This window comes from Neodiprion pinetum, chromosome 1 (genome assembly GCF_021155775.2).
Source record: "Neodiprion pinetum isolate iyNeoPine1 chromosome 1, iyNeoPine1.2, whole genome shotgun sequence".
Lineage (NCBI taxonomy): Eukaryota > Metazoa > Arthropoda > Insecta > Hymenoptera > Diprionidae > Neodiprion > Neodiprion pinetum.
In genome coordinates this window covers 29,830,921-29,852,616 of record NC_060232.1, presented here as the reverse complement: position 1 = coordinate 29,852,616, position 21,696 = coordinate 29,830,921, and the positions used below count along the sequence as shown (strand labels likewise).

Here is a 21,696-nt window from a genome sequence, read left to right as displayed (position 1 = left end):
TTATTTATTTATTTATTTATCTATTTATTTATTTATTTTTGCACTTTAAGTCCGTCCAGATAATTTATTTTTTATACTGATAATTAAATCACGCGCAAAAAATTATTTTATAGCATTAGTTTAATTTTTTATTTTATTTTTTGATCACGTGTGGGAGTTGAGGCATAAATTGTTGAATCAATTATGATAATATACCCTGCACGTAATATTACACAAAACTCTTGATACTCAATGCTTTGAAAATCCAATTTTTCAATCATCAAGGCTGTTCCGATATTTTTACCCTATTAAGGATTTGTTTCCCCTCTGCCGAGTTGTCGTTGTGTAATAGATTAAATTTCTGACGCATTTTGGCGTAACTCCAGTTATAATTTTAAACAACATCACCGTCTCAGTCGTAGCCTGTAGTTAGTCACCTTGTCAGTTTTAATTCCAAGTATACCTACTAATCAGTTTTATTTGATTTTGGAATGCTAAATATATAAGATAAAAAGTCTATGGAGACAACCAGTAACTCTTAGACAGAATATCTTGGCAGAATCTTGGAAATAATCGAGGGTGTCGCGTCGAGCATTTAATACTTAACGTGAATTAGATTAATTCCATTTTTAAATTCTCGCTTGAAGCAAAAGTCCCGCGAAAGAAAAGGCACAGGTAAGATAACTGAGACGGAATAATGAAATTCTTTTTTCAACATTCTCTTGACACTTTTTTATACCTGGACGATACAAGCGTTGGCGCGCCTCGCTTGTCTCAGGTGTCATTAATAAATACCTCGGGATGTCTATGATTATTTTAAGACAAGTGGTTTACATTTGCAGCTCAATGACAACATGCAAATTCCACATTTCAGGTAACAGAGCATTTAAATATTATGTAAAAAAAATTTCGGTCCTTTTTTGCCCCCCCCCCCCCCCCCTCCTCCCCAAATACAAAAAATAAATAATGCTACGTAACATTTGGACGATTTTCAGAACTGTTGAGAACTAGTAAATAGAACAGTACGGGATTAGGCTTTCTTTGTTTAATTCTGTCGACTATTGCCGCCTTCATGGAAAACCTTTTCAAGTTAAGATGAAACCGTAAGTATATGATTGAAAGACCTATTTACGAAGAAAATTGTTCATCACGTTTGTGGTTTGAGTGGGAACCTAGGAAAGTTACTACGCAGCATGTAACATTTCAAGAAATATTTAAAAAATATTTTCAGACACATTGCATACAGCAACATGAATCGATTCGCAGTTATTCTAAAATACGTGTTTCAGGAATGTAATAGGTGCAAAAAAAATATTGCAGAAAATATCTCGCAACAGTTCTTTAGAATCGGTCAAAAGATATGACTAAAATTTTACAAAAATCTTGGACAATAATTTTTGCAAAGACTTTCAAAAATCAAAAACAGTCCTTGTAAAAATTACATCGAAAACTGAGAAACCGATAGCGCCGCTGGTCGGTAAAATAATTCGCGACCGTCGATGCCGAGCCGACAATGTGTTGATGACGTTCTGGACCAATTCGTAGCGTGATCTCACGGATTGTTATTAAACCAAAATGAAATTGTTCAACTCGTACTGAGAATCGTGCAATATCAAGTCCACGCTCAATGTATACAGCTACATGCAAAAAGTGAATTTTATAGAAGACAAAGACTGGATGAATGAAAAAGCTTGGCTTTTTTTATTTATTGGTAGTTAGTTTTGCAAAAATTTATAGCTGCGACAATTTTTATAGCACAAATGATAAAGATCCCTGATGCTTTGTGACTTCCGTAATTGGTCAGATACATTGTGAAGCGCAAAATGTTATTTTTAAGATAGATTAAAATGCGATTAATTACCTGATCTAGTCTGAAATGCTTACAGCACATGTAATCACACAAGAACTACATACCAGAGCCAAAGGCATAATATTATTGTTTTGACGCTGCTACGCCAAGAAATAAAGTTCAGAGACAAGTAGAGCAGCTGCTCTGCCTCCGCTATTCAATTTTGTTAAATAAATTGGAATACTTACCGACAACTCGGCGACTGCACGTTGAACATTTCACTGCAATGTACTTTCCGCTTCGTGTTGTCTCCTGCAAGGCTTCAGTTCGCCAACGTTTTTCACCTCTACGCACGGTTCAGTTTCGCTATTTCACCTTATGCACTGCGTATTTTGCACCCGTTGCAATAATCTCAAAGCCACGAACAAAATAAATTAGTACGATCGTATTAAGCATGCGGGATCGAAAAAAGAAACAAAAGAAACACGATGCTGAAGCTAGCCGCCGATAGTCAACCACCGATTCACAAATACTTTTTACACCAAGTGACGTTCATCGAAAAACCATCAAAATCAATAACATTCTAGCATATCTGATACTTATCCGCTAAAATCAAATAGTTCTAGCATGAAAGACACGGCGTGTCGAAAACTTCGGCGAATCGGTGGCTAACTTCACCCTTGTAAAAAAAAAAAAACGTCCAGCAGCGAATGAGACGCAGCAACTTTTGTCAACGATTAGCACGATTAAAAAAGAATTGATACAACGCTATGCAACTTACTATTCGCAAATATCACCACAATTTATATACCAAGTAAACTGTAATCGCACACACTGCGTAATCAGACAACCGAGACGCGCAACGAATCCGTCCAAACTAGTCGAAGTTCGGCGAACATCTGACTATCGGCAGTAAGATGGCCGCCGGTACACACAATATTATGAAATACATACGCCGGAAATTACCGGTAATTGTAACTTATAATTTTCGCCGTCAGATTCAAAACTGACCGTAGCATCCTCGATGTTGGGCTATCATTTCGCTACTCATATTTTCACTTTTGCCTTGGTACGACGCTCGTTTGAACTAAACAACATTCGTTAGAATACAGCAAATAATGTGATAAACAATTACTCCCATCATGCAATACTAACTCTGCCACCGGTTTATTGCGTGACATGTCGTTCACGGTACTTACCGGGGCTTGAATTTTATAGGGACTATACGATACGAATCTAAATTAAAACTGCGACAACGACGTATCCAGTGTTAAGATTTTTTTGTATCTCTGCGTATGAAATCCATTGCGAATAATTACCGAGCAATCTAGGTATACTATCATCTTGAAACTATTGCAAAATTCTTGCCATTACCGTATTTCATGGTATCTATACGAAAAGTAAAGAAGTACCGTTAATTGACAAACAACATTTGTATTGCAATGAAAAATTTATTGTTTAATTCCAGATCGAGCCATTTTGAATTTACTCAGAGGTCGTGCTTTACTTGAAGGCTTGTTTACCTCAAGAACTTCCGGTCTTCTTTCTTCAACATCCTTGACGATCTGTAAAAAAATATTACATACGGTATACAATTCATTTTATAGGTTTTTGAGTTAGTCAATGTAACAAGGCAATAATTCTTACGATAGTATAGGATGCTCCACGGGGCAACTCATCGATTTCCGAATCACTGGTATCGTCTACTGGTGGAGTTATATTTTTATAATCACCAATATTAACCGATGATTTCTTCAAAATCGATTTCGGTTTACAGAATATTCGATATATATCCGAAGGGTTTTCTATCACGTCATCCCCACCTGATCTAACTGGTATTTGAGGTTGTACGTCTGAATGCATGAATTCAATTCTTATTATGTCATCCGCATCATCTTCATTCTCTGTGGAATCTTTAATCTGTTCATTAATCAAGGATGGATCTGCACCAATGGAAAGCATGTCCTCGATAATTGCCAATTTCTCAACCTCATCCTCTACGTCAGACTCACTTGACGATTCTTGACCCATTCTCAGAGGCTCATCGAAAGCATGGCGCATCGACTTTTCAAACACATTTATTTGTATCTTATCTGTAAATGATACTCGTCGTCTGTTTGTTTCTGATCTAGCAGTCCGAGCATCTGATTTGGTATTTTCACTCGAAAATTTGTCTCTTTCCTTTGCAGTGGTACTGGTTGGAACCTCATTTATATTCTCTACAGGTGGAGATTGAAAACGAACAGACTGTTCAAGCTCAACTTTGTTCGAAACAGAATTTTCAATTACATCGTTGTTCATCGTACCTGTTGAACTTAGTGAGTGAACTTCACCAATACTGAAAGTTTTCTCTGAGATTTGACTGGAAAAACATGAACTGACATTTTGTTCACTCGATTTCTCACCTGTCTTTTCTGATTCATGATCTTTCACACAGATCATATCATTTTGTGACGACAAAGAGCATTCAGACTTGTCTTCGTGAATCACACTTCTGTCAGATTCAAATTCTATCACAGATGTGTCCAAACTGCTCATTGAAATAGTTTGGCAAGGATTAGGAATATTATAGGTTAACGACGATGATCGATCACCTTTTTTATCCACGTTTTCTGTCTCCAACAAATCTTTTTGGTGTTTAGGCATTTCGCTATTATTCAATTTGACAAGTCTTTCTTGAATCAAATCGTTAGCTATGTCCTCTTCTGAGAAATCAGAGTCTTCCTCTTCATCATAATAATCATTCTCTTGAGTGTCTTCCCCATAATAATTACAAGCATCATCTTGTAATCTAAATCATAATTAAAAAACCTCATCAAGATACTGTGAAAAAGCAAGTAGAGAAAAAGATATCTTATCCAATATCTCAGTTCTGCTAAGACATAAAAGTTTCTATAAACCTATCAATTTCATCTTGTAATTCCTCTTGAAGTTCAAGCTCATCTAATCTTTGCCATAAGTCTTCTTCTGTTTGGATTTCTGTCTTTTCTTGTGCCCTAAGTTTTGCCAACTTTTGATGATATTCTTTTTGACGCTGCCTGTGTTTAACTGTACAAAGAGAGTGACAAAAATAAACATAGTGTACTTTATTACAATACTTAAAACTGTGTTTGCTTGGTTTAATGTCAATGTGGAGAAGTGGTCAAAGCTGATTTTATAGATACAGAAAAATAACCAATCACTCCATCGGTCATTGGTTAAACCCGGATATCTACCTCTCCATTGTTTTTCTGCTTCCTCCTCATATGTTTCAATGATCTCTTGGTGTTCATTGTCGCCAAAAATATCACAATCCACTGGCAGAGACTGGCGCATTTCAAGTAAATCTTTTTCTTTCTCAAAATTTTCCAGCATTTCATCAGCCTCTAGAAAACAAATTCTAGAATAACACAGTTACACCTTTGTAATTAAAAAAGTGATGTAAACTACTTAACATTTCTAAAAATACTCAAAATTTATTGCAACTCATTTTAAAAATAAACTCAACTTTAGTGCTCGCATTAAAAATTCTTACGTTTTATTCTGCGATCGCAGACACCTATAGCTTGCTTGGCGCTATATTTAGCGAAATATCCTTCGCCCAAGCAAACTAAAATTTCGTTAGTATGAACCAATTTTCCTTTCATGAGTGCTTTACGCCCAATAGGCACCATGCAATTGGTTGTCAATTCTTGAGGCAAAATGTCAAGACCCTTTTTAACTTTTTCATGAGCTTTTTTGTAATCTTTCCACGTTTTGGTTTGCTCCTCGTTACGCCTAAGACCCTGTAAATAAAAAGCATATATTATTGACAAATAGTTTATCGTTCACAGCATTGTTCACTGACAAAGTAATATAAGACATTGTATATTTAAAAAATGCCTAACCAATTCGAGGTTATGAACGAACAATCCATACCTCGACAAGTGCTTTACTCAGAACAGCCCTCAGTGAATTTTGATAATCTTGGTAATTTTTACTATCCATTTTTCGTTTTTCACTCGGTAGATACGTTTTTTCCGAAACTATGTACACCGAATTTGGGTTCCAGGTATTTTAAATTACAAAGAGTAAACGCGCTCACGTTCCTCACATCTGCTCGCATCACGCGCGCATTGTCATCTCTCCAAGTCTCAATCGTCTCAATAAATGCAAAAGGTTCAGTGGCGTTCTGCCTGTCGAAAGAGAGAGAGAAAAGTAATATGCGCATGCGCAGTAAACAAACTAACCTACCTCTATCAGCTTCAACGATAGTGTCATGGAGACTAGAGTACGATAGTATAGTGTAAACTGTAGAACTAATCAGCTGTTTGCCGTGTACAAGCCTCCGTATAACGTACGAGGTTGTTTCAATGGCCATTGATCTTTCGATGTGTTATGGCTAGTTTCTTGAATGGGAAGGCGGCGGACAAAATGTGCAGGTGCAGCGATGACGGCAGCAATTTCTACATTCAGATTAATGTGATATTCAACCTAAAAGTACGAAAGAAATTCAACGTGAATTCGTACGCATGAAAGAGCTCTCTCATTTATGATACAACCCTTTATATCGATATCTTTGTTTAAAACCGCCTATCATCGTGAAGTTTATCTAAATGCAATTGCATTAATATTTCCAACCAATAACTGTGTTCCACGTTACTACGTATATCGAAGAAAATACACATCTGGATAACTGATAAATTATTGTCAGTAACGGATTGTGCTACTGGTAACGTAATTTTGAGGACCAACTAATTGGATCATAATATCACGCTTGATTTCAGTAGTTCTTGGCACGTTATTGATCGTGGACGTGACAAGGTGAATAACACCTGCTCAAGATTACAGCCAATTTTGCAATTAACAAGCAGGTGTGGACTGACCATCATTCAGTCTAGCTTTGAACTTCCCGTTTTCACCTGAAAATGTTTGGAAGCAATTCTTTTAACTTCAAAACTTGCAGATCTAGTGAAGACTCAACTTTTCATTTTCAGAGTGATTACAATAACTTCCTTTTTGCTCTGAAAACAAAGAAACGGGGAGTTAAAAACAGGGCTGTTAAGCAGACACTTACAGCTGATATCTCCGTTCAGAACTAGCAAAATGAGTGGTGCTGGGAAAGTAGTGGAATTCGATTCTCTGGGTAAAGTAATTGATCAATACCACTAGAGTTAAACTGTTGCATTGATTATAATTTTTTACCACCTTACTGTCTACTGTGTACTGTCACCTTAAAATACGTAACTCTTGTGCTTTATAAATAGAAAGTATAAAGTTAGCTTATTCCAAACCAGACATAAATACATACTATGCATAGTTGAATTTACAAGTACGTGAAGTGACTATAATATAAATAATAACACATTTTTATAATTTTGTTAAAGCTGGAGATATCCAGGAATTGATTAAAGCAGGGGTGGACGCTCGTACCTACTCATATTCCCCTTATAGTAAATTTAAAGTTGGCGCGGCACTTCGGTGTGAAGATGGTACAATATGTAAAGGTTGCAATGTCGAAAATACAGCATATCCTGTATCTATTTGTGCCGAGCGAACTGCAATTAGTAAAGCGGTTTCAGATGGTAAGAGGAAATTTGTGGCACTTGCAGTAATCGCTGACTTGGACGATACTTTTGTATCACCTTGTGGCGAATGTCGGCAATTTATTATTGAATTTGGAGACATACCAATTTATTTAGCAAAAACAAGTCTGGGAACTGTATTTGAAACTTCAGCTGCAAATATGTTACCACTCGCATTCACCATCTTAAATAATTCTGAAAAATAGTTTATCAATTTATTATAAAATTCCTTGATAATACTATTTAGAATTTGTTGATTATTTTTAAATATAAACTTCACAATCCTTCTGTGAGAATACATGTGCATATGTAATGTAATATGTTGAAAAGTAGTGGAAAGAACCTATTAGACTATATATAGGGAATATTCTGGTCTTGTAATTACTAATATTTACATTTTGTCGATAATGTATTGACTAATGGCGTGATGATTGTTAATAATGTAATAAAATGTGTAAATTTTTACTATACCATAACTCATCAACTTCAAAATATTTCAACAAATCCATAAATCGTGGCCTGAGGTACCAATTAACTTCACAGTTTGTGAACTTGAATTCTCGAGTTTCTGAACAAATGAAATCCATTCGAAAAATTAAGATGATTAATAATTTTTTCCCTACAAAGTAGAAATGATTCTTCGGTAAACTCATCACTGTACTCCTTAAACATGTTTTATGACTACATTGAGGATACACAAAGTACAATTACATGGGATTTCTCAAATTTCAAGTTAGTTATCTTACAATATGCAAATTCAGTATCGAAAGTTCCATGTTTCAATAGATTTTCCAAGATTATTTTGTTGGATAGAACGTTTTCGTCTCTTGAGCGCCCGATGTAAGAATGTATGTAGATGAATGTTTACATGTTGGAATCTTACGCTTCCGATGGAATTATTTTGTTGCTTTGTTCTTCGCATTTGTTGAATGATACATTCATAAGTTTCATCGTAAACTAATGAGAATGATAAACAGACAGTTGTACCGATAGGATTCAGAAGTTGTTGAGGTTATTTCGCTAGCCACTTGTGACCTTTCATATTGAATAGACTTTACAGATGCTTTATGTAGATTAAGTATGTATGGTTCTGTACAAAATTCGCATACTTAAAATTTGAATATCACTTAATCATTTACTTACTTCTACCCCTAACACAAACTGCATTGATAGATCAGAATGTTTAACAATGAAATAATACACGATATATACAAGATAAATTAAACATTACAATGATTCAGGAAAAGTTGTTTATGACAAGAATCCTAAAAAAAATAATGCTTCATAATCAGAATTAAGTAAACGTTAAATCTGTAAGTAAAGTGTTCATTGCCATAATTGATCGTTACTCTGATCACAACAGAGTACTTCAATTCGTCCAAATTTCATATATCACGGCTCGATATTATTATTTATTTCCATAACGAACCTCAAATTTACTGCCACAGTTAAATTAGCAGTTGTTACTTTAATTCAACTTGGGCAATGTTATGACACTGGCAAACCAAACTTTTCAATTATAATGTCTGGAGACTAGTCCCTGAACCTCATCAAACCCTTACTAAGCAATGATGAGAAAATAACCTCATAAAATCTTGTCACGCTTGACTTCGTGTAATCCGATTTTCACCAGAATGGACACCTGAAAACAGAGTATTTTGAAGAATTCCGATATTGCATATAAAACCTGCAGAACATATCTGAGCATTTTTGTCATTAACTTAAAGTATTACTTTAAATTAATTTCAATTGAAGTAATTAAATCAAAAGAATATTACCATCCAATGTAGCATTGGCAGAGATTTTCGTTATTTGTAGCCTGCTGAATCAGCAAATCAACTTGTTGCTGAACATTAAGCATCTCATCATGCGAAAAATCACGTCCCGTTAATTTGTCTCTCACTCTGTTTATTATTGCAAGTGCTTTCTTATTCAGAGCCTCCGGTTGATTTTTATCTCCTAGATAAAGGTAGTGATATAATATAACTTGCTTGATGCAAAATTTTAACTAGTATCTATGTGCCACAAAAATTTGAGAGGACGTAAATATGATTTATCATATGATTCCAAGTGAACTAATACAACACACGTTATACCAAAACTATTTACGCGAAAGATTAATTACCAATATTCTTCATCTTTTAAATGCAAACTTTACCTCCATTTTCAAGACTGCAAGGAACTCCTTTCTTTGGCAAAATAGCACTGTGAGAATCTAGCATGTCTCCGTGTTCCTGGCTACTACTGGCAGCAATACCCGGGGCATCTGATCTTGTAGCTTTTGGAACTGCGTTGTCCATTAGTCTCCAGTTCAACAGTGGATCGTAAACAAACGCCTCAAGCACAGCCATCAAGCTGTCTTTGTTACGATGTAACACCGACATAACCGATTCACTCGTCCGTCTGTATGTTCCTTCGATCCCTGTCACCTCCATAGCATTGATCAGCATTCTTGTTAACCTGAAAGGAATTTTCTCCGGGAATTTTTCACGCGTCATAGCAACTTCGAAACAATCTCCAAAATCGATGTGTAGAATTTTTCCACTAAGACGATCCAACATCAGGTTAGAGGGATGCCGATCTCCGAGTCCGAGTATGTAACCAACCATTGACATGACAGCAAGGGAACGAGTATAATTCGTTCGGCGATCAAACCACACTTCACTGGAAGGTGATTTGAGCCACAGAAGGCGAGACAAGTCATCCCCCTGCGTGTGTTCTAAAGCATGTTCAAATACTTCGACCTTTTGCATCAGCATAAGATGATCATAGTCCGGTGCCATCTGTATAAAATAGATAATTCAACTTTGTAGAAATAAGCATAGATTGTAAGCAGTTTATTTTATCTCACATTTAATATTGATGAAGCAGAAAATATTGTGGAATTGTAAAAAAAAGCATGCTTACCCTCAACATTATTCTGTGCTCAATATTCAGTAGTATCTTTTTTTTCTCTCTATAATCTCGTATCAGCGTATGCAACGTATCGCAGTGAGGAACCCAGCCTATAAGCCCACTATTTGTTGATAGAGGAATTACAGCATATCTCTGTACATGAAACAAAGGAGCATACGAACATTTAAATTTCAAGTACGAAGAAATTACTATTTGTTTGAAGATTTCTTAACTCACTTGAATTGTAAGATTCCGCCTGAATGTGTCAGGATCATGCAACAAAAGTGTGTTGACTAGACCAAATAACTGCATAACACGTTCGTCTTGTCTAAGATCTTCATGACCTTTCAATAGGAACATATAATCTTTACCGTTGCTACCTACGGAGATAAATGAAAAGAATTAGCAAATCGTTCAAATGGAAATACTTTTGTAAATGGCACTGTTTTGATGCTAACCTTTGATGCAAAGTTTCCGAGGGCGTTGCTTACTAGTAATAACTTGCATCGAGCTGTGGATACTGGCAATCTTGATAACTGGATGTCCAGGATTGTAACTACCAGGTACAGCTAGTTCCAAATCTCGGCAAACCAACAATTTTGGACTAACATACTGTAATTCTAAACTTGTTAGTTGAGGTAACTGTCTTGATATTTTTCTGAACACATGATAATACAAATCCCATGCCTGGTTTAAGTCCTTCACATTTCCAGACATTTTATACCTGTGGCACCATTCTTTTGCTTCCATCAAATCTCTTCCGTAAGTTTGATTGAATGATGTTTCCTTCAAGGTTTGCGGCCCTCGTTCTAACATCGCATGAAGAGGCTCCAAGGTATCGAACATTCCCTTGACGTTTCGTTCTCCAAAGTATAATCTACTGGCTTCTTCCAAGCCTTCGTGCCACAATTCATGCCACAGTATTGCAACTCTAATCAATTCGTCACTAGCTAATACAGCTTGTTGCACCAGCGTTGGACTGTGTTCGCACATATTTTTTAGTATCTTATTAGCGGCAGCTTTACGAGCGGAACTCGCACTTTTTGAAGCTACTGTTAAGGGGTAAACTAATGCCTGCGGATGAGTTTTACCAATATCAATTAACAGGTGATGAATTAATCTGCCGACTAAGGCTCTAGGAGTGTCTATTCTCGCAATGAGCTGAGGAATTACTTGCAACCAAGTATTGATTTCAATTAGTCTTATTCCTTCGACAATCGCTTCATACACTTCCGGCCATTGTCCGTAATCAAACCATAGCGTTAGCAATCGTAACGTATCTTGTAAAGAACTGCCATGTGACAAATTAATAGACCGGAAGAAACCCTCGACTGCTGGTACAGTGAACTGAGAAATGTATTGAGAGCTGGCTAATGCAGACCTTGATGCGTTACCAGGTACGTTATCGAGATTGGTATCACCTTGTTGATGTTTGTAAAACAAAACGGTTTCAAAATTTGTATAAGCAAAAGCATGCCAAGCTTTATACCATGAAGGATCATGTTTTGTTGCTGCTGCATAGTAAGATAACACAGCTGGTATAGAATGCTCGCTTATTCCTTGCAAAGCCTCCAACCACTCTCCAAGTTTTAGGTAACACCGAGCGAGTAATCTCTTCCTGGCTTCTTGCTGTTTCTCATCTTCTTGATTTAACACAGATATTGTTGCCGGCTGTAATGACGTTTGCACAAATCTTTGCAACTGACTATAAGCTGCTTCTCGATTATTCGCCATCCACATGTGTTTACAATAAGCAAATGTGACTTGCGGATGCGTTGTTGGCAATGGTTGATCAGGATTCTGAGATGGATCCATTCCAAGCAGCATAACTAATGTCTTATGACATAACATAGGGCTGCCATTTTTTCTGCAAAGGCTAGCATATTTCAGCCATGTGTACATGTCGTCCTGTGGAGAAACGACCAGTGTGTGGACTTGAATAATTTTTTGCCAATCTTCAACGACACGTTGTCCACCTTGCAATCTGTCCCACCACATTGATTTTATTGTTGCTCTCCTCTCAGGAATTAACTTGAACTGTATTACTTCTTCTAATTCAGCTAACTTCTGAACTTCCACCATGGCGTTGTAAGCTCTCTGGTAACTTTCTCCAGCCATTGCAGTCAGTTCTGTGTCTAATAAATCTCTTGCACTGTCTATCAACTCATGGGCCACATCATACTGTTCATCATGTATAGCCAACACTGCTCTATAAAAGGCACCGTCCTGGGTGTCTTCAGGAATGAAGTTGACATATTTTTCCATACTTTCCCACTGCCCAAGTCCCCATGCAGCAGCTGCCGCCATTCGAGACATTCTTTGTTTATTTTCGTCATTTTCATTCGCCCATTGTCGGGTGGCAACATCATGAAGCTGCCCCCATTCGCCAAGTGCTTCTAAGCATCTCATCTCGCCCAAGGTTGATTCTACGTCAGTTGGATCAATGTTTAAGCGATCTTTATATAAATCTAATGCCTTATCCCAATTGTGTAACTTCTCATACCAACGTACTTGCACTTTAAGATCTTGTTGATTCTGCTGTTTCATAACATATTCCAATAATCCTTCAGCAACCTCTTTTTGCTGGAGTTTATTATTGATAGAAATCAGTGACTCGAAAACATTGCTGTTTCTGCCTTCGTGGAATTCATCTTCTTTGTAATGCAACGCCTTAGCATAAGCTCGGCAATGCATGGCTCGTTCACCCAGTAACTTGGCATCTAATGGTAAAGGTCCTTTGTCACAATGTTCCATAAATTCAGCCAAATTCAGAATAGTTTGTGTGATTTCCGGTAGGTCGGGCACCATTAGTGCCTGCTGCAAGGTCTCTTTTAACTCCGTTTGATATGTGCTACTGAGTTCAGTCCAACATGACACAAAAGCTGCGTTGAATAAGTCTCTTGGTAGCTGTGAATAAGTTTGAGCAAGCGCCCAGCATGACCTTAATGCCGGTGAAGGTGATTCTTTGAGCAATCCGATAGACAAACTTCGGAGCCATTCTAGCCAATCATCTTTGGAGACTCTGCGCGTGGCTGTCCAGGCTTTCTGTAGATTGGGTGCTGACACATGAAGACGCTTGATGATTGTAGTATCAGAAGATGTCAAAGATAAATCGCGATATTGGCGTCTTGAGTCTCGAGGACGTGTAAGTAAATAGTCTTCGCCATCAGCTACGGTAGAGTCGCTTTGAATTTTATCTGTGAGTACGTCGTAGCGTTGATGAGTGATTTTGTGTTTAGTCATTACCTTCTGAACCAATGGTATAAAAATTTGATACTTTTTTCTAAGTTGAATTAAAAGTGCGCAGAGAGTTTCCATTGCCGGCATCCTTAGTTCTGGGTATGTGTCCAATGTTCTTACTAACGGATGCACTATCCTTGAAGCGAAATCAGTGAAATCCAATGTATCAGCAAGGTCGTCGACAGTTTCCAGCGCAACTCTATTAACCGAAATTGGGCAATCTGTAGCATAGAATAGTTTCACTATTGGCGGAAGTACCAAATGCAGATAATTATCAAGATTGTTTCCAAATTTCTGCAAAGCAAGAAGCAGCTTGACAGTCACCGCACGATCCTTACTGGTATCATGTGTCAGTACTCTCAAGATTTGCGGCATCAATTGTGGTAAATAAATTTTGAATTCAGCACCCAGAGCAACAGCGATGTGCTCCACAAGAAGAATAAGCGTACTCTGTAACGGACTATTCACAGTCCACACTTCTTTAATCAAAGCGAAAATGTCATCCAAATAATTCCGAATGTGTTGTTTAACAATCGCAATAAGAACAGCCAACTGTTGAAACAAGTATTCTCGAAATCCAATATCAGCAGTGCGAACAACGTTCAAAAAGCTAGGCATAACTTGAGAAATATATGGTACGCATTTTATACCAAGGCTTTTAAAAATGAATGTTACCGCTTGCACAACCATGGTATGATGCTGAGATAAGGTGGGTTCCCGAATGATGCGCATGAGAGTAGCGATCGCAATAGCTGGATAATATTCCTCCAGAGTTGAAGTCGACATATTTACAAGCATCTCGCTAGTCGACTGATCTTGACTTGTTTCGGCATCACTTTTACACCTAATATCAGCCATGGACATTAGTGAATCAAACTGTGAATCTATTTGACCAAGGTTCATTTTATGCTTGTAGGGATCCAAGGCACCTAGGAGTCCGAGTACTCTGATTGTTTCTCTCCTGGTAACTGGTGATTGCTCAGTTTTTAGGAAATTAATAAGAACATCGAGTAAAAAAGGATATTGTGTGTATGGCTTGACTACATGTCCTGTACTTCCAACCAGCTGGCCAAGAACCCACAAGGCGACACCTCTTTTGTCTGGAGAACTGGCATCGACCAACATTTCCAGTAGTATTGACAATAATTCCGGCATCCATTGTTGCATTTCTGCACCATTAACACTTGCTAAATCACCAATTGCTTTAAGTACAGCCAAGACAACACCAGGGTTAGGCTCAGGTTCTTTCATCTTCGGAATGAGAACTTTCAAAATAGGTTCCATGTAAGGTCGAATGAGTCGTGGAGCACTAATTACTAAATAATCGAGCATCCGCGAAGCCTGTTCTTTGTTACGTCCCATACCAGAATGTTCAAGCTCTGTTAGAAATTGGATCAGCGTTTTCCGAAGTGAAGGCATAACGTAGGCTGGATTCATAGTACTCAATCTCCCAATTGTGTAGATGGCGAGTTCTCTGATTTCAAAAATTTCATCATTCATCGCAATAAATAAGGCTGACAAACTTTCTGCTTGAGCAAGATGAATGTCAAAACTTTTATCAAGCGACGCGAGGACACATAATCGCACATCTGGATCAGTGTCTGTGATGCCGACGACTAGTAATTTTCCTAGCACTGTAGAAACTGTATTGGTAACCGTTGGCCCTGGTTGATTCAATGCTAGCCTCAAAAGCCTGGAACATGTTTTCACAGCTTCCAAACGGACCTGAGACTGTTCAGATGTCAAGAAATGGTCAGCGCATCTCCGAACAAACTGGAGTAAAGGATTTCCATCAAAATTAAACGTACCAAGTGTTTTCAGCGCAAGCACCGTCGAAGGAAGGTCAGCTTCTGCAGTTGGAGCTGAAATTGGACTTGTAGCTGACCACGGAGCACCGGGATGTCGCAGTGGTTTGTGCATCAGTACTTGTGACAGCATTCTCAATAATCCTTGAGAAACATCTGGCTTCAAAGATGGTATACTATGAGCTAATTCGCGCAATGATGTTGTAAGAATTGGACTAAGACCAGTGGCAAGCATTGGCTCTAAGAGAACCTTTATATCTGGCCCTATAGTTTGCTTAACAGCATGCCCTAGCAAAGTAATGCAGATAAATACAGCCGGTTCAAGTGTGGTACCTCGTTTCTTACTCGGCGTTTCTTTTGAAGGTAAAGAAGCTTTAATCACTTCCATAATTTCCGGAAGATAAGGTTCTATGCTAGTCTCAACTGCAACAGCAATTAATCCAATAGTTGTAAATGCTGCATGTCTATCTTTTTCGCGGCTTCTTAAAGTGATCAAAAGATACGATATACTTTGTGCCAAGTGATGCTTGTCAAATTTTTCTTTATTGAAAGCAACCAGCCGTGGTAATAGCGTCATCAGCGCGTGTTGTATATGAGGATTTCTTGATAGTTTTTGGTTCATAACATCTGCGTAAATATTATCCAAGCCCTCCTGTAATAGACTGCGACAAGCCGCAGATTCATGAACCGGATGAATTGTCTGCAGAGTATTGGATCGACTTGGAACTGGGCCTGTCCAATTTGGTACAATCGGAGTTTTGAGACGAGGAATGAGAGACAGAATATCATCATCCATCTGTTGAGTAGAGCAATTAAGTCTCTCCATCAACGCCTCATAGTTTCTTTCCCACTGAGCGTTACTGCATCTCAATAACTCGTTCAAAACTAATAAAGATCCGTGAATAGCGGCATCCTTGTTGGACCCTCGCCCCTTAACATCAGCATCATTGAAGCATTGTACAACTTCGTGAAAGCATTCTTTGTACCATTGCGGTTTATTCATTTGCTTTGTAGTTTCTCTTTGAGCGGTGACAACCAGAGCAGCTCTGAGAGCTTCGGTAGCAGCTTCTCGTATCAGCGGTTTGGGATCACGTATCGCGTTGAATATGAGATCAAAAAACGGAGATACTTGTTGAAAAAAATACGTCGGCATCGAGACGGCTAATTCTCTCAGTACAAGGACAGCTGCATGTCGTTTCCCCTCATGCCTGTCTCCGCCAAGCCACTCAAAAGCACGTTTCACTTCAAACTCGACATACTCTGCTGTGTAGGTGCCAGAGACAAGTGCGAGTTTCCCAACAGTTTTTGCAGCCAATTCCATAACTCCAACATCGTTCGACGGCAATAGATTTCTTAGATAATTTGCAAATCTTATAGTACGAGTGTTTATATTACCACCATCAGCACCGATTAGACAAACTATGGCTAGTATACCTCCCTTCTTCTCATTCATGTCAGAACCAGAGACCATTTCTTTTATGTGGTGGTTGAATTCGTCCATAAAATTTGTCATCTCCTCCTGGGAGACTTCACGTAGCTCTGTTCTGACGTAAAGAGATAAATCATGTGCCGCCTTAATCCTAACATCTTCGTGCCGCGATTTAAGTCGCTGAACGAAATCCAGCACTTGCGAGTGCGTCATGTTTTAAAATATATATTAGTTTTCACTTTTTGACAAAAACGTTCAATTACGAGATGTGACACTTGTTTTTTAAATCTTTACATCGGGATACTACATTGCCCGATGTCCACCTGAAACAATTAAAAAACTGGTCAGTATGTATAGGTTAGGTTCGAATCACAGTTGCCGTGATGATACGCGTAGTGTGAAACGTAAAGAATTTACGAGATAATAAATGAGAATAACGTTAGATGTAACGTTGCGACGACACCTAAATTTTCTACTCACGTTATTCAATCATCTATTTGGTTAACACGTATTTTTAACTCGCGGCGCAATCACGCTATCAGCCCCAAGCGCCATTTTTAGTAAATATAAAGTGATATAAAGTAAATACGTAAGGCAGCTCCCATTATTCATGGTGGCTCTATAATAGATTTAGTGAACTTATTCGCTAAGCTAGAATCTGATATGTGGCCCAGCTTCTATTGGTGAATTTTAACTTGTGCATAGACAAGATTTTGAGATTTGATGCTGTCAAATTTCAGCTCAATTTTCAATTTTTGCTGCATTTTATGTATGATATTTAAATCAAGAAGGTACGTAAACAATTCGTACCCAATGTCGTTTAATATTACCATCCTAAACATAATATATGTATAATACATTTACAGTAATCTATATTTATAAATACGGTATTATTTTCAATTTTGACACTCGGTTTTAGATAGGAATCGGTAAGTCTTTAGAAACTACGGTCAATATTTGGTCAGTATTTAAACACCAATTTACAATGTTTTTAGATACTCTACACCAATTTTCACCATGATGCGGTTCTGCGGCTACACATCGCTTTTTGACTTCCTCTTGCTGTTCCTCAGTGCCATTTAAAAGCTCAAATTTATAAAAATACGCCCAAGCATCCCCTAAATCAGGATCTATCTTAACGGTGCGATTAAACCAATCTCTGCACTTGGATATTTTATGCTCACACCAAAAAAGCCTGCAACAGATACGATGTATAATTAATAACGACAAACAGCTCCCGAAACTAGGAGAAATTGAATAAACGTGAAATATCTCGCTGAACTTGCGTAATCTGGGTTTCCTACGTACTTGGAGACTGCTAGTAGAACATGGGGATCATGTTCACATTTTTTCAACGCATCAACACTCTTTGTTTTCCGTTGTGGTCGTGCTTCCATAAAGATTGCTTCAGCCCACAGCAGACCAGACGTAGGACATTCTTGCAGAGCTTTAGCCATCAACGTATTAGCCATGTCTCGCACCCCTCCACCTTTCAATTCATTTCGAATAGCTTCTAGCCAAAGCTCCGCATTTTTCGGATTACGAAGCCGTGCTTTTTCAAGTACAGAACGAGCCTTTGTCACTTGACCTTTACGCTGTTCAAGTTGAGCTAACAAACACCACAATGGCACAGAAGTGGGGCATTTTTTGATCTGCAAAACAACCAGGTAAATTCTCACATACTTCAATCGATTTTATATAAGAAATGATCTGTTTCAAAATTACACATTTCGAACTCTTCAAACTATCACGCTGGAAGAATAACAAAAACGATTTACTCACAGCTTGATTATATGTTTCCAGAGCTTTGTCAAGATTCCCTTGTTGCTCTTCTATTTGAGCCTTCATTAACCAAAGCTTGGGAAAATCCTCAAAAGTTTCTATAGCTTCCTGGAGGAGATGCAGTGCAGCTTCTAGATTATTAAGAGCCCATTCAAGCTTGGCACTTTTCATCATAACTCTAGGAGTTGGCGCTGATGCTCTAGCTTTTGCCAACAATCTTCTGGCACGTTCATATTCGGAGTTCTCTGACTCAAGCTTGACTGCAGCTAACCAAATCTCTTCAGAATTTGGATTGGCTTGAAAAGCCAATGACAAAATACCTCTTGCCGCTGGCACGTCACCCTTGATATAGAAATAATCATATATGTATATTTCAACAGTTACACGTTATTGATACTGAATACGTGTAACAAACTTAATTGAAGTAAGAGGATGAAGTATAACACCGATTACTTACAGCAAGCCATTTAGACTTGGCACCCATGAGCCACAGAACTTCGCTCTTAGGACAATGAGCCACAGCCCGTTGGAGTAGCGCTTCCAAGGACTCCCGTGTTCCGTAACTCTTTTCAAAATATGCTGCACGCAGCCAGATCGATTTTTTGCTGGGAAAAGTTGCTAAAGCATAAGCATACACTGCTCTAGCACATTCCAAAGCACCTTGTTGTGCACACTGCAAATAATTGCATTTATATTGTTCAAATTGACTGTACTTGTATAGATTTATTAAAAATAGTTCCGAAGCAAAGTTATTTAGTAGCTTTTCAGTAAAATTTGTTAAAACTAAAAAACCACTGCCACAATTTATTTCAACTGTGTGAAAATCGATTACTCAGAACCAAATATGTCACCTGATCCAAAGGATTTTTCATATTTAATGGTAGATAATAAACTGTACTTACTGTTTCTGCATCTTCCATCCAAGTGTGTTTCCTATCTTCTTCCTCAACTCCAAACCCGATGATGGACTTGACAATGACTTGACAACAATGGACAGCACCAGCTTTTTCAGCTTCCATAGCTTCTTTGAACCAGTGTTCTCTGTTAATTTCAACTCCGTTAACGTTCAAGGAACTAATTGCTCTGTCAATGATCTTTTCTACCATATGCTTATTGCCATTAGCTTCTTCTAGTTTAGCAGCAGTCGTCCAAATCTGTCTATCCGTTGGAATATTTTCTCTAGCTTTATTAAGAACTTTTCTCGCGTTATCGTAAGTTTCCAATCGGGCCAAGGCGAGCCACAAATCGACACTTGTTGGACAACACTCAACTGCTCGACTCAATAAAATTCTTGCATCTTCTGGTTCTTCCAACTCAACAGCTACTTTCCACAACCGTACTGAGTTCGGAATATGCTCTAAGGCTTTTCGATAAACACGTCTCTTTGCCTTAACTTCCGTTTCCAAGTCAGCTGCTTTGATCCAGATTCTAACAGATGTTGGAATGTGACGTACAGACTGGGCAATTACGGCCTTTGCCGTCTCCGGAGGTTGAAGCCTCGCCGCTTCTAACCACAAGTCTTCAGAAGTTGGATTCACCTCACAGCCCTTCATGATAAGATTTCTTGCTGCTTGAACCTTACCCGTAACTTCCTCTAAGCGGGCAGATGCTATCCAAGCCGGGGGATGATTAGGATTTGTTTCACGAACGGATTTCAAAAGCAATCTGGCCTTTTTTATATCACTGAAAAAAATTTCAATATTGTATTGTAAATTAAATGGATAAACTGGTGAAAAAATTTTTTATGAGACTTACTTGATGTCGCCACCGTAAGTAGGAATCATACTTTGTAGATCCGTTAAGTAACCTTTGGGATCAACAACTGTTTGACCCTCAACAGAATCTGATACTTGATTCAGTTTCACATTCATAAGCGTGTTTCTAGCTTGTCCAATTTTTCGCAAATCCAAGTCACCGGTTGGGGTCAACATACCAGGTGTGGCTAGGCCAGGCATCATGGAAGCCAGTCCATTAGATGGGTCTATACTAGTAGAAGTGTCTCCGCCCAAGTTTCTTGCTAAAACAGAATCTGGCAAAGGCGTAAACTTTTCAGCTCGTGGATTCCGCTGTTTTCTATTACGCGCATCGCCAACTTCGGGAACATTTTTCCATTCATCCTCAGACACATTAACCAGTTCACGCTTCAGATCTGAAAACTGTTGCTGGATTTTAGGCCGTTCTTGGCGATAACGTTCAAGTTCTTCTCTTAGGCGCTTTTCACGATATTCTTTCCGCTTTTCATCCATGCGTTTATCAATCGCTTCATAAATTGCATCTGCTTCTTCATCATCTTTGTCATAAGGATCCTGGATAGAAAAGAAATCACCTGAGGTTCAAAGTAATAAAGTTATTCTATTGTGCCCAGATTAGGAAAATAACTGGCAAAAGGGTCTATATTTCAAGTGTAGATTAGCATGTAAAGAAAAATGCAATTTACTTAGGGTAATATGAACTTATGCTGCAAATTGAAATACAAATATGAATTAAATCTATTCGCAGTAATACTGAATTGCTAATACTATAGGAGGTAAACTTGAATCTTCAGCGCTTTGCTCGTCAGACAATACCGTACCTTGCTAAACAGCGACCCTCCATACCCGGAGAATTCGTCATAATTGGAATCGTTGAGATCTTCTTCATCCTCTTCTTCTTCTTCCTTTTTCTTAGCTCTTTTGGTAGGTGGAGCGTGTCGATCGTCACTGTAAAATTTTCACAAATTACAATAATGAGTTGAAGTTAAAACATGATGTCAATCAGCAGAAATTAATTAGCAATTAAAGTGAGAAATCTTACGAAACATCGTTGGCATCGCGAGCTGGACCGATATCAGAACGAGTCGTGAAACCTGTCGCACTGTAAACACAAATAAAAAGCGAGGTTAAAAACGTCGCTAAATCGTAGACGTCAATTTCTCCTCGCCGGTAAGGTAATATTTATGAATTAAAAAATGTATTATTCGAAATTACCCTCTTCCGACACCAGCGACATAGCCCAAGGGTGCTGGAACCCCTAGAAAATGCTTTTTATTTCGCGTTGAAAGCGAAGCTGATGGCACCGCCATGTTTATTACATTCTACACTATCGCTGCATGACGACACGACGCCAAGCGGTAAACACTGAAATAATGGATTACTTTTGAATCTTCAGCTTTACCCGACACAGGCTGGTTTTGCCAATTCCATCACGAGATACAGCAAATCCCTCGGAAAAATTCGGTGCTATACTTACAATTTT

At 38.2% G+C, this 21,696-nt stretch overlaps 4 protein-coding genes across 10 annotated transcripts; 1 reads left to right on the top strand and 3 right to left on the bottom strand.

Moving 5' to 3' along the window:
• Positions 1-3,199: 3,199 nt before the first annotated feature.
• On the bottom strand, positions 3,200-6,106 carry uri (unconventional prefoldin RPB5 interactor). 3 transcript variants are annotated; one of them, XM_046632331.2, is made up of 7 exons: positions 5,981-6,106; positions 5,666-5,922; positions 5,283-5,532; positions 4,984-5,133; positions 4,669-4,816; positions 3,416-4,559; positions 3,200-3,333 (listed from the first exon to the last, which is right to left on the bottom strand). In XM_046632331.2, exons 2-7 carry the CDS (start codon positions 5,732-5,734, stop codon positions 3,220-3,222), a joined length of 1,875 nt encoding a protein of 624 aa, XP_046488287.1. In that variant the 5' UTR covers positions 5,735-5,922; positions 5,981-6,106; the 3' UTR covers positions 3,200-3,219. The 3 variants fall into 3 exon arrangements, with proteins under 3 accessions (XP_046488287.1, XP_046488304.1, XP_046488296.1); XM_046632348.1 differs by lacking the exons at positions 5,666-5,922; positions 5,981-6,106 and having other exon boundaries at positions 4,984-5,131; positions 5,283-5,417; XM_046632340.1 differs by lacking the exons at positions 5,666-5,922; positions 5,981-6,106 and having other exon boundaries at positions 4,984-5,147; positions 5,283-5,416.
• LOC124221958 (cytidine deaminase) lies at positions 6,086-7,787 on the top strand. Of its 5 annotated transcripts, none has more exons than XM_046632474.2 (3): positions 6,086-6,226; positions 6,724-6,872; positions 7,114-7,787. In XM_046632474.2, exons 2-3 carry the CDS (start codon positions 6,833-6,835, stop codon positions 7,515-7,517), a joined length of 444 nt encoding a protein of 147 aa, XP_046488430.1. In that variant the 5' UTR covers positions 6,086-6,226; positions 6,724-6,832; the 3' UTR covers positions 7,518-7,787. The 5 variants fall into 5 exon arrangements, with proteins under 5 accessions (XP_046488430.1, XP_046488432.1, XP_046488411.1 ...); XM_046632476.1 differs by having other exon boundaries at positions 6,127-6,252; XM_046632455.2 differs by lacking the exon at positions 6,086-6,226 and adding an exon at positions 6,320-6,458.
• On the bottom strand, positions 6,758-17,292 carry Tor (serine/threonine-protein kinase Tor). The gene is made up of 7 exons (XM_046632247.2): positions 17,161-17,292; positions 10,665-17,003; positions 10,444-10,586; positions 10,219-10,359; positions 9,470-10,094; positions 9,090-9,270; positions 6,758-8,953 (listed from the first exon to the last, which is right to left on the bottom strand). Exons 2-7 carry the CDS (start codon positions 16,891-16,893, stop codon positions 8,938-8,940), a joined length of 7,335 nt encoding a protein of 2,444 aa, XP_046488203.1. The 5' UTR covers positions 16,894-17,003; positions 17,161-17,292; the 3' UTR covers positions 6,758-8,937.
• A 157-nt stretch (positions 17,293-17,449) lies between these two features.
• On the bottom strand, positions 17,450-21,578 carry Prp6 (pre-mRNA processing factor 6). The gene is made up of 9 exons (XM_046632311.2): positions 21,429-21,578; positions 21,256-21,315; positions 21,035-21,161; positions 20,218-20,768; positions 19,365-20,145; positions 18,920-19,135; positions 18,463-18,804; positions 17,989-18,332; positions 17,450-17,875 (listed from the first exon to the last, which is right to left on the bottom strand). The coding sequence occupies exons 1-9, from the start codon at positions 21,521-21,523 to the stop codon at positions 17,596-17,598; spliced, it is 2,796 nt and encodes a 931-aa protein (XP_046488267.1). The 5' UTR covers positions 21,524-21,578; the 3' UTR covers positions 17,450-17,595.
• Between the last annotated feature and the right edge of the window lie 118 nt (positions 21,579-21,696).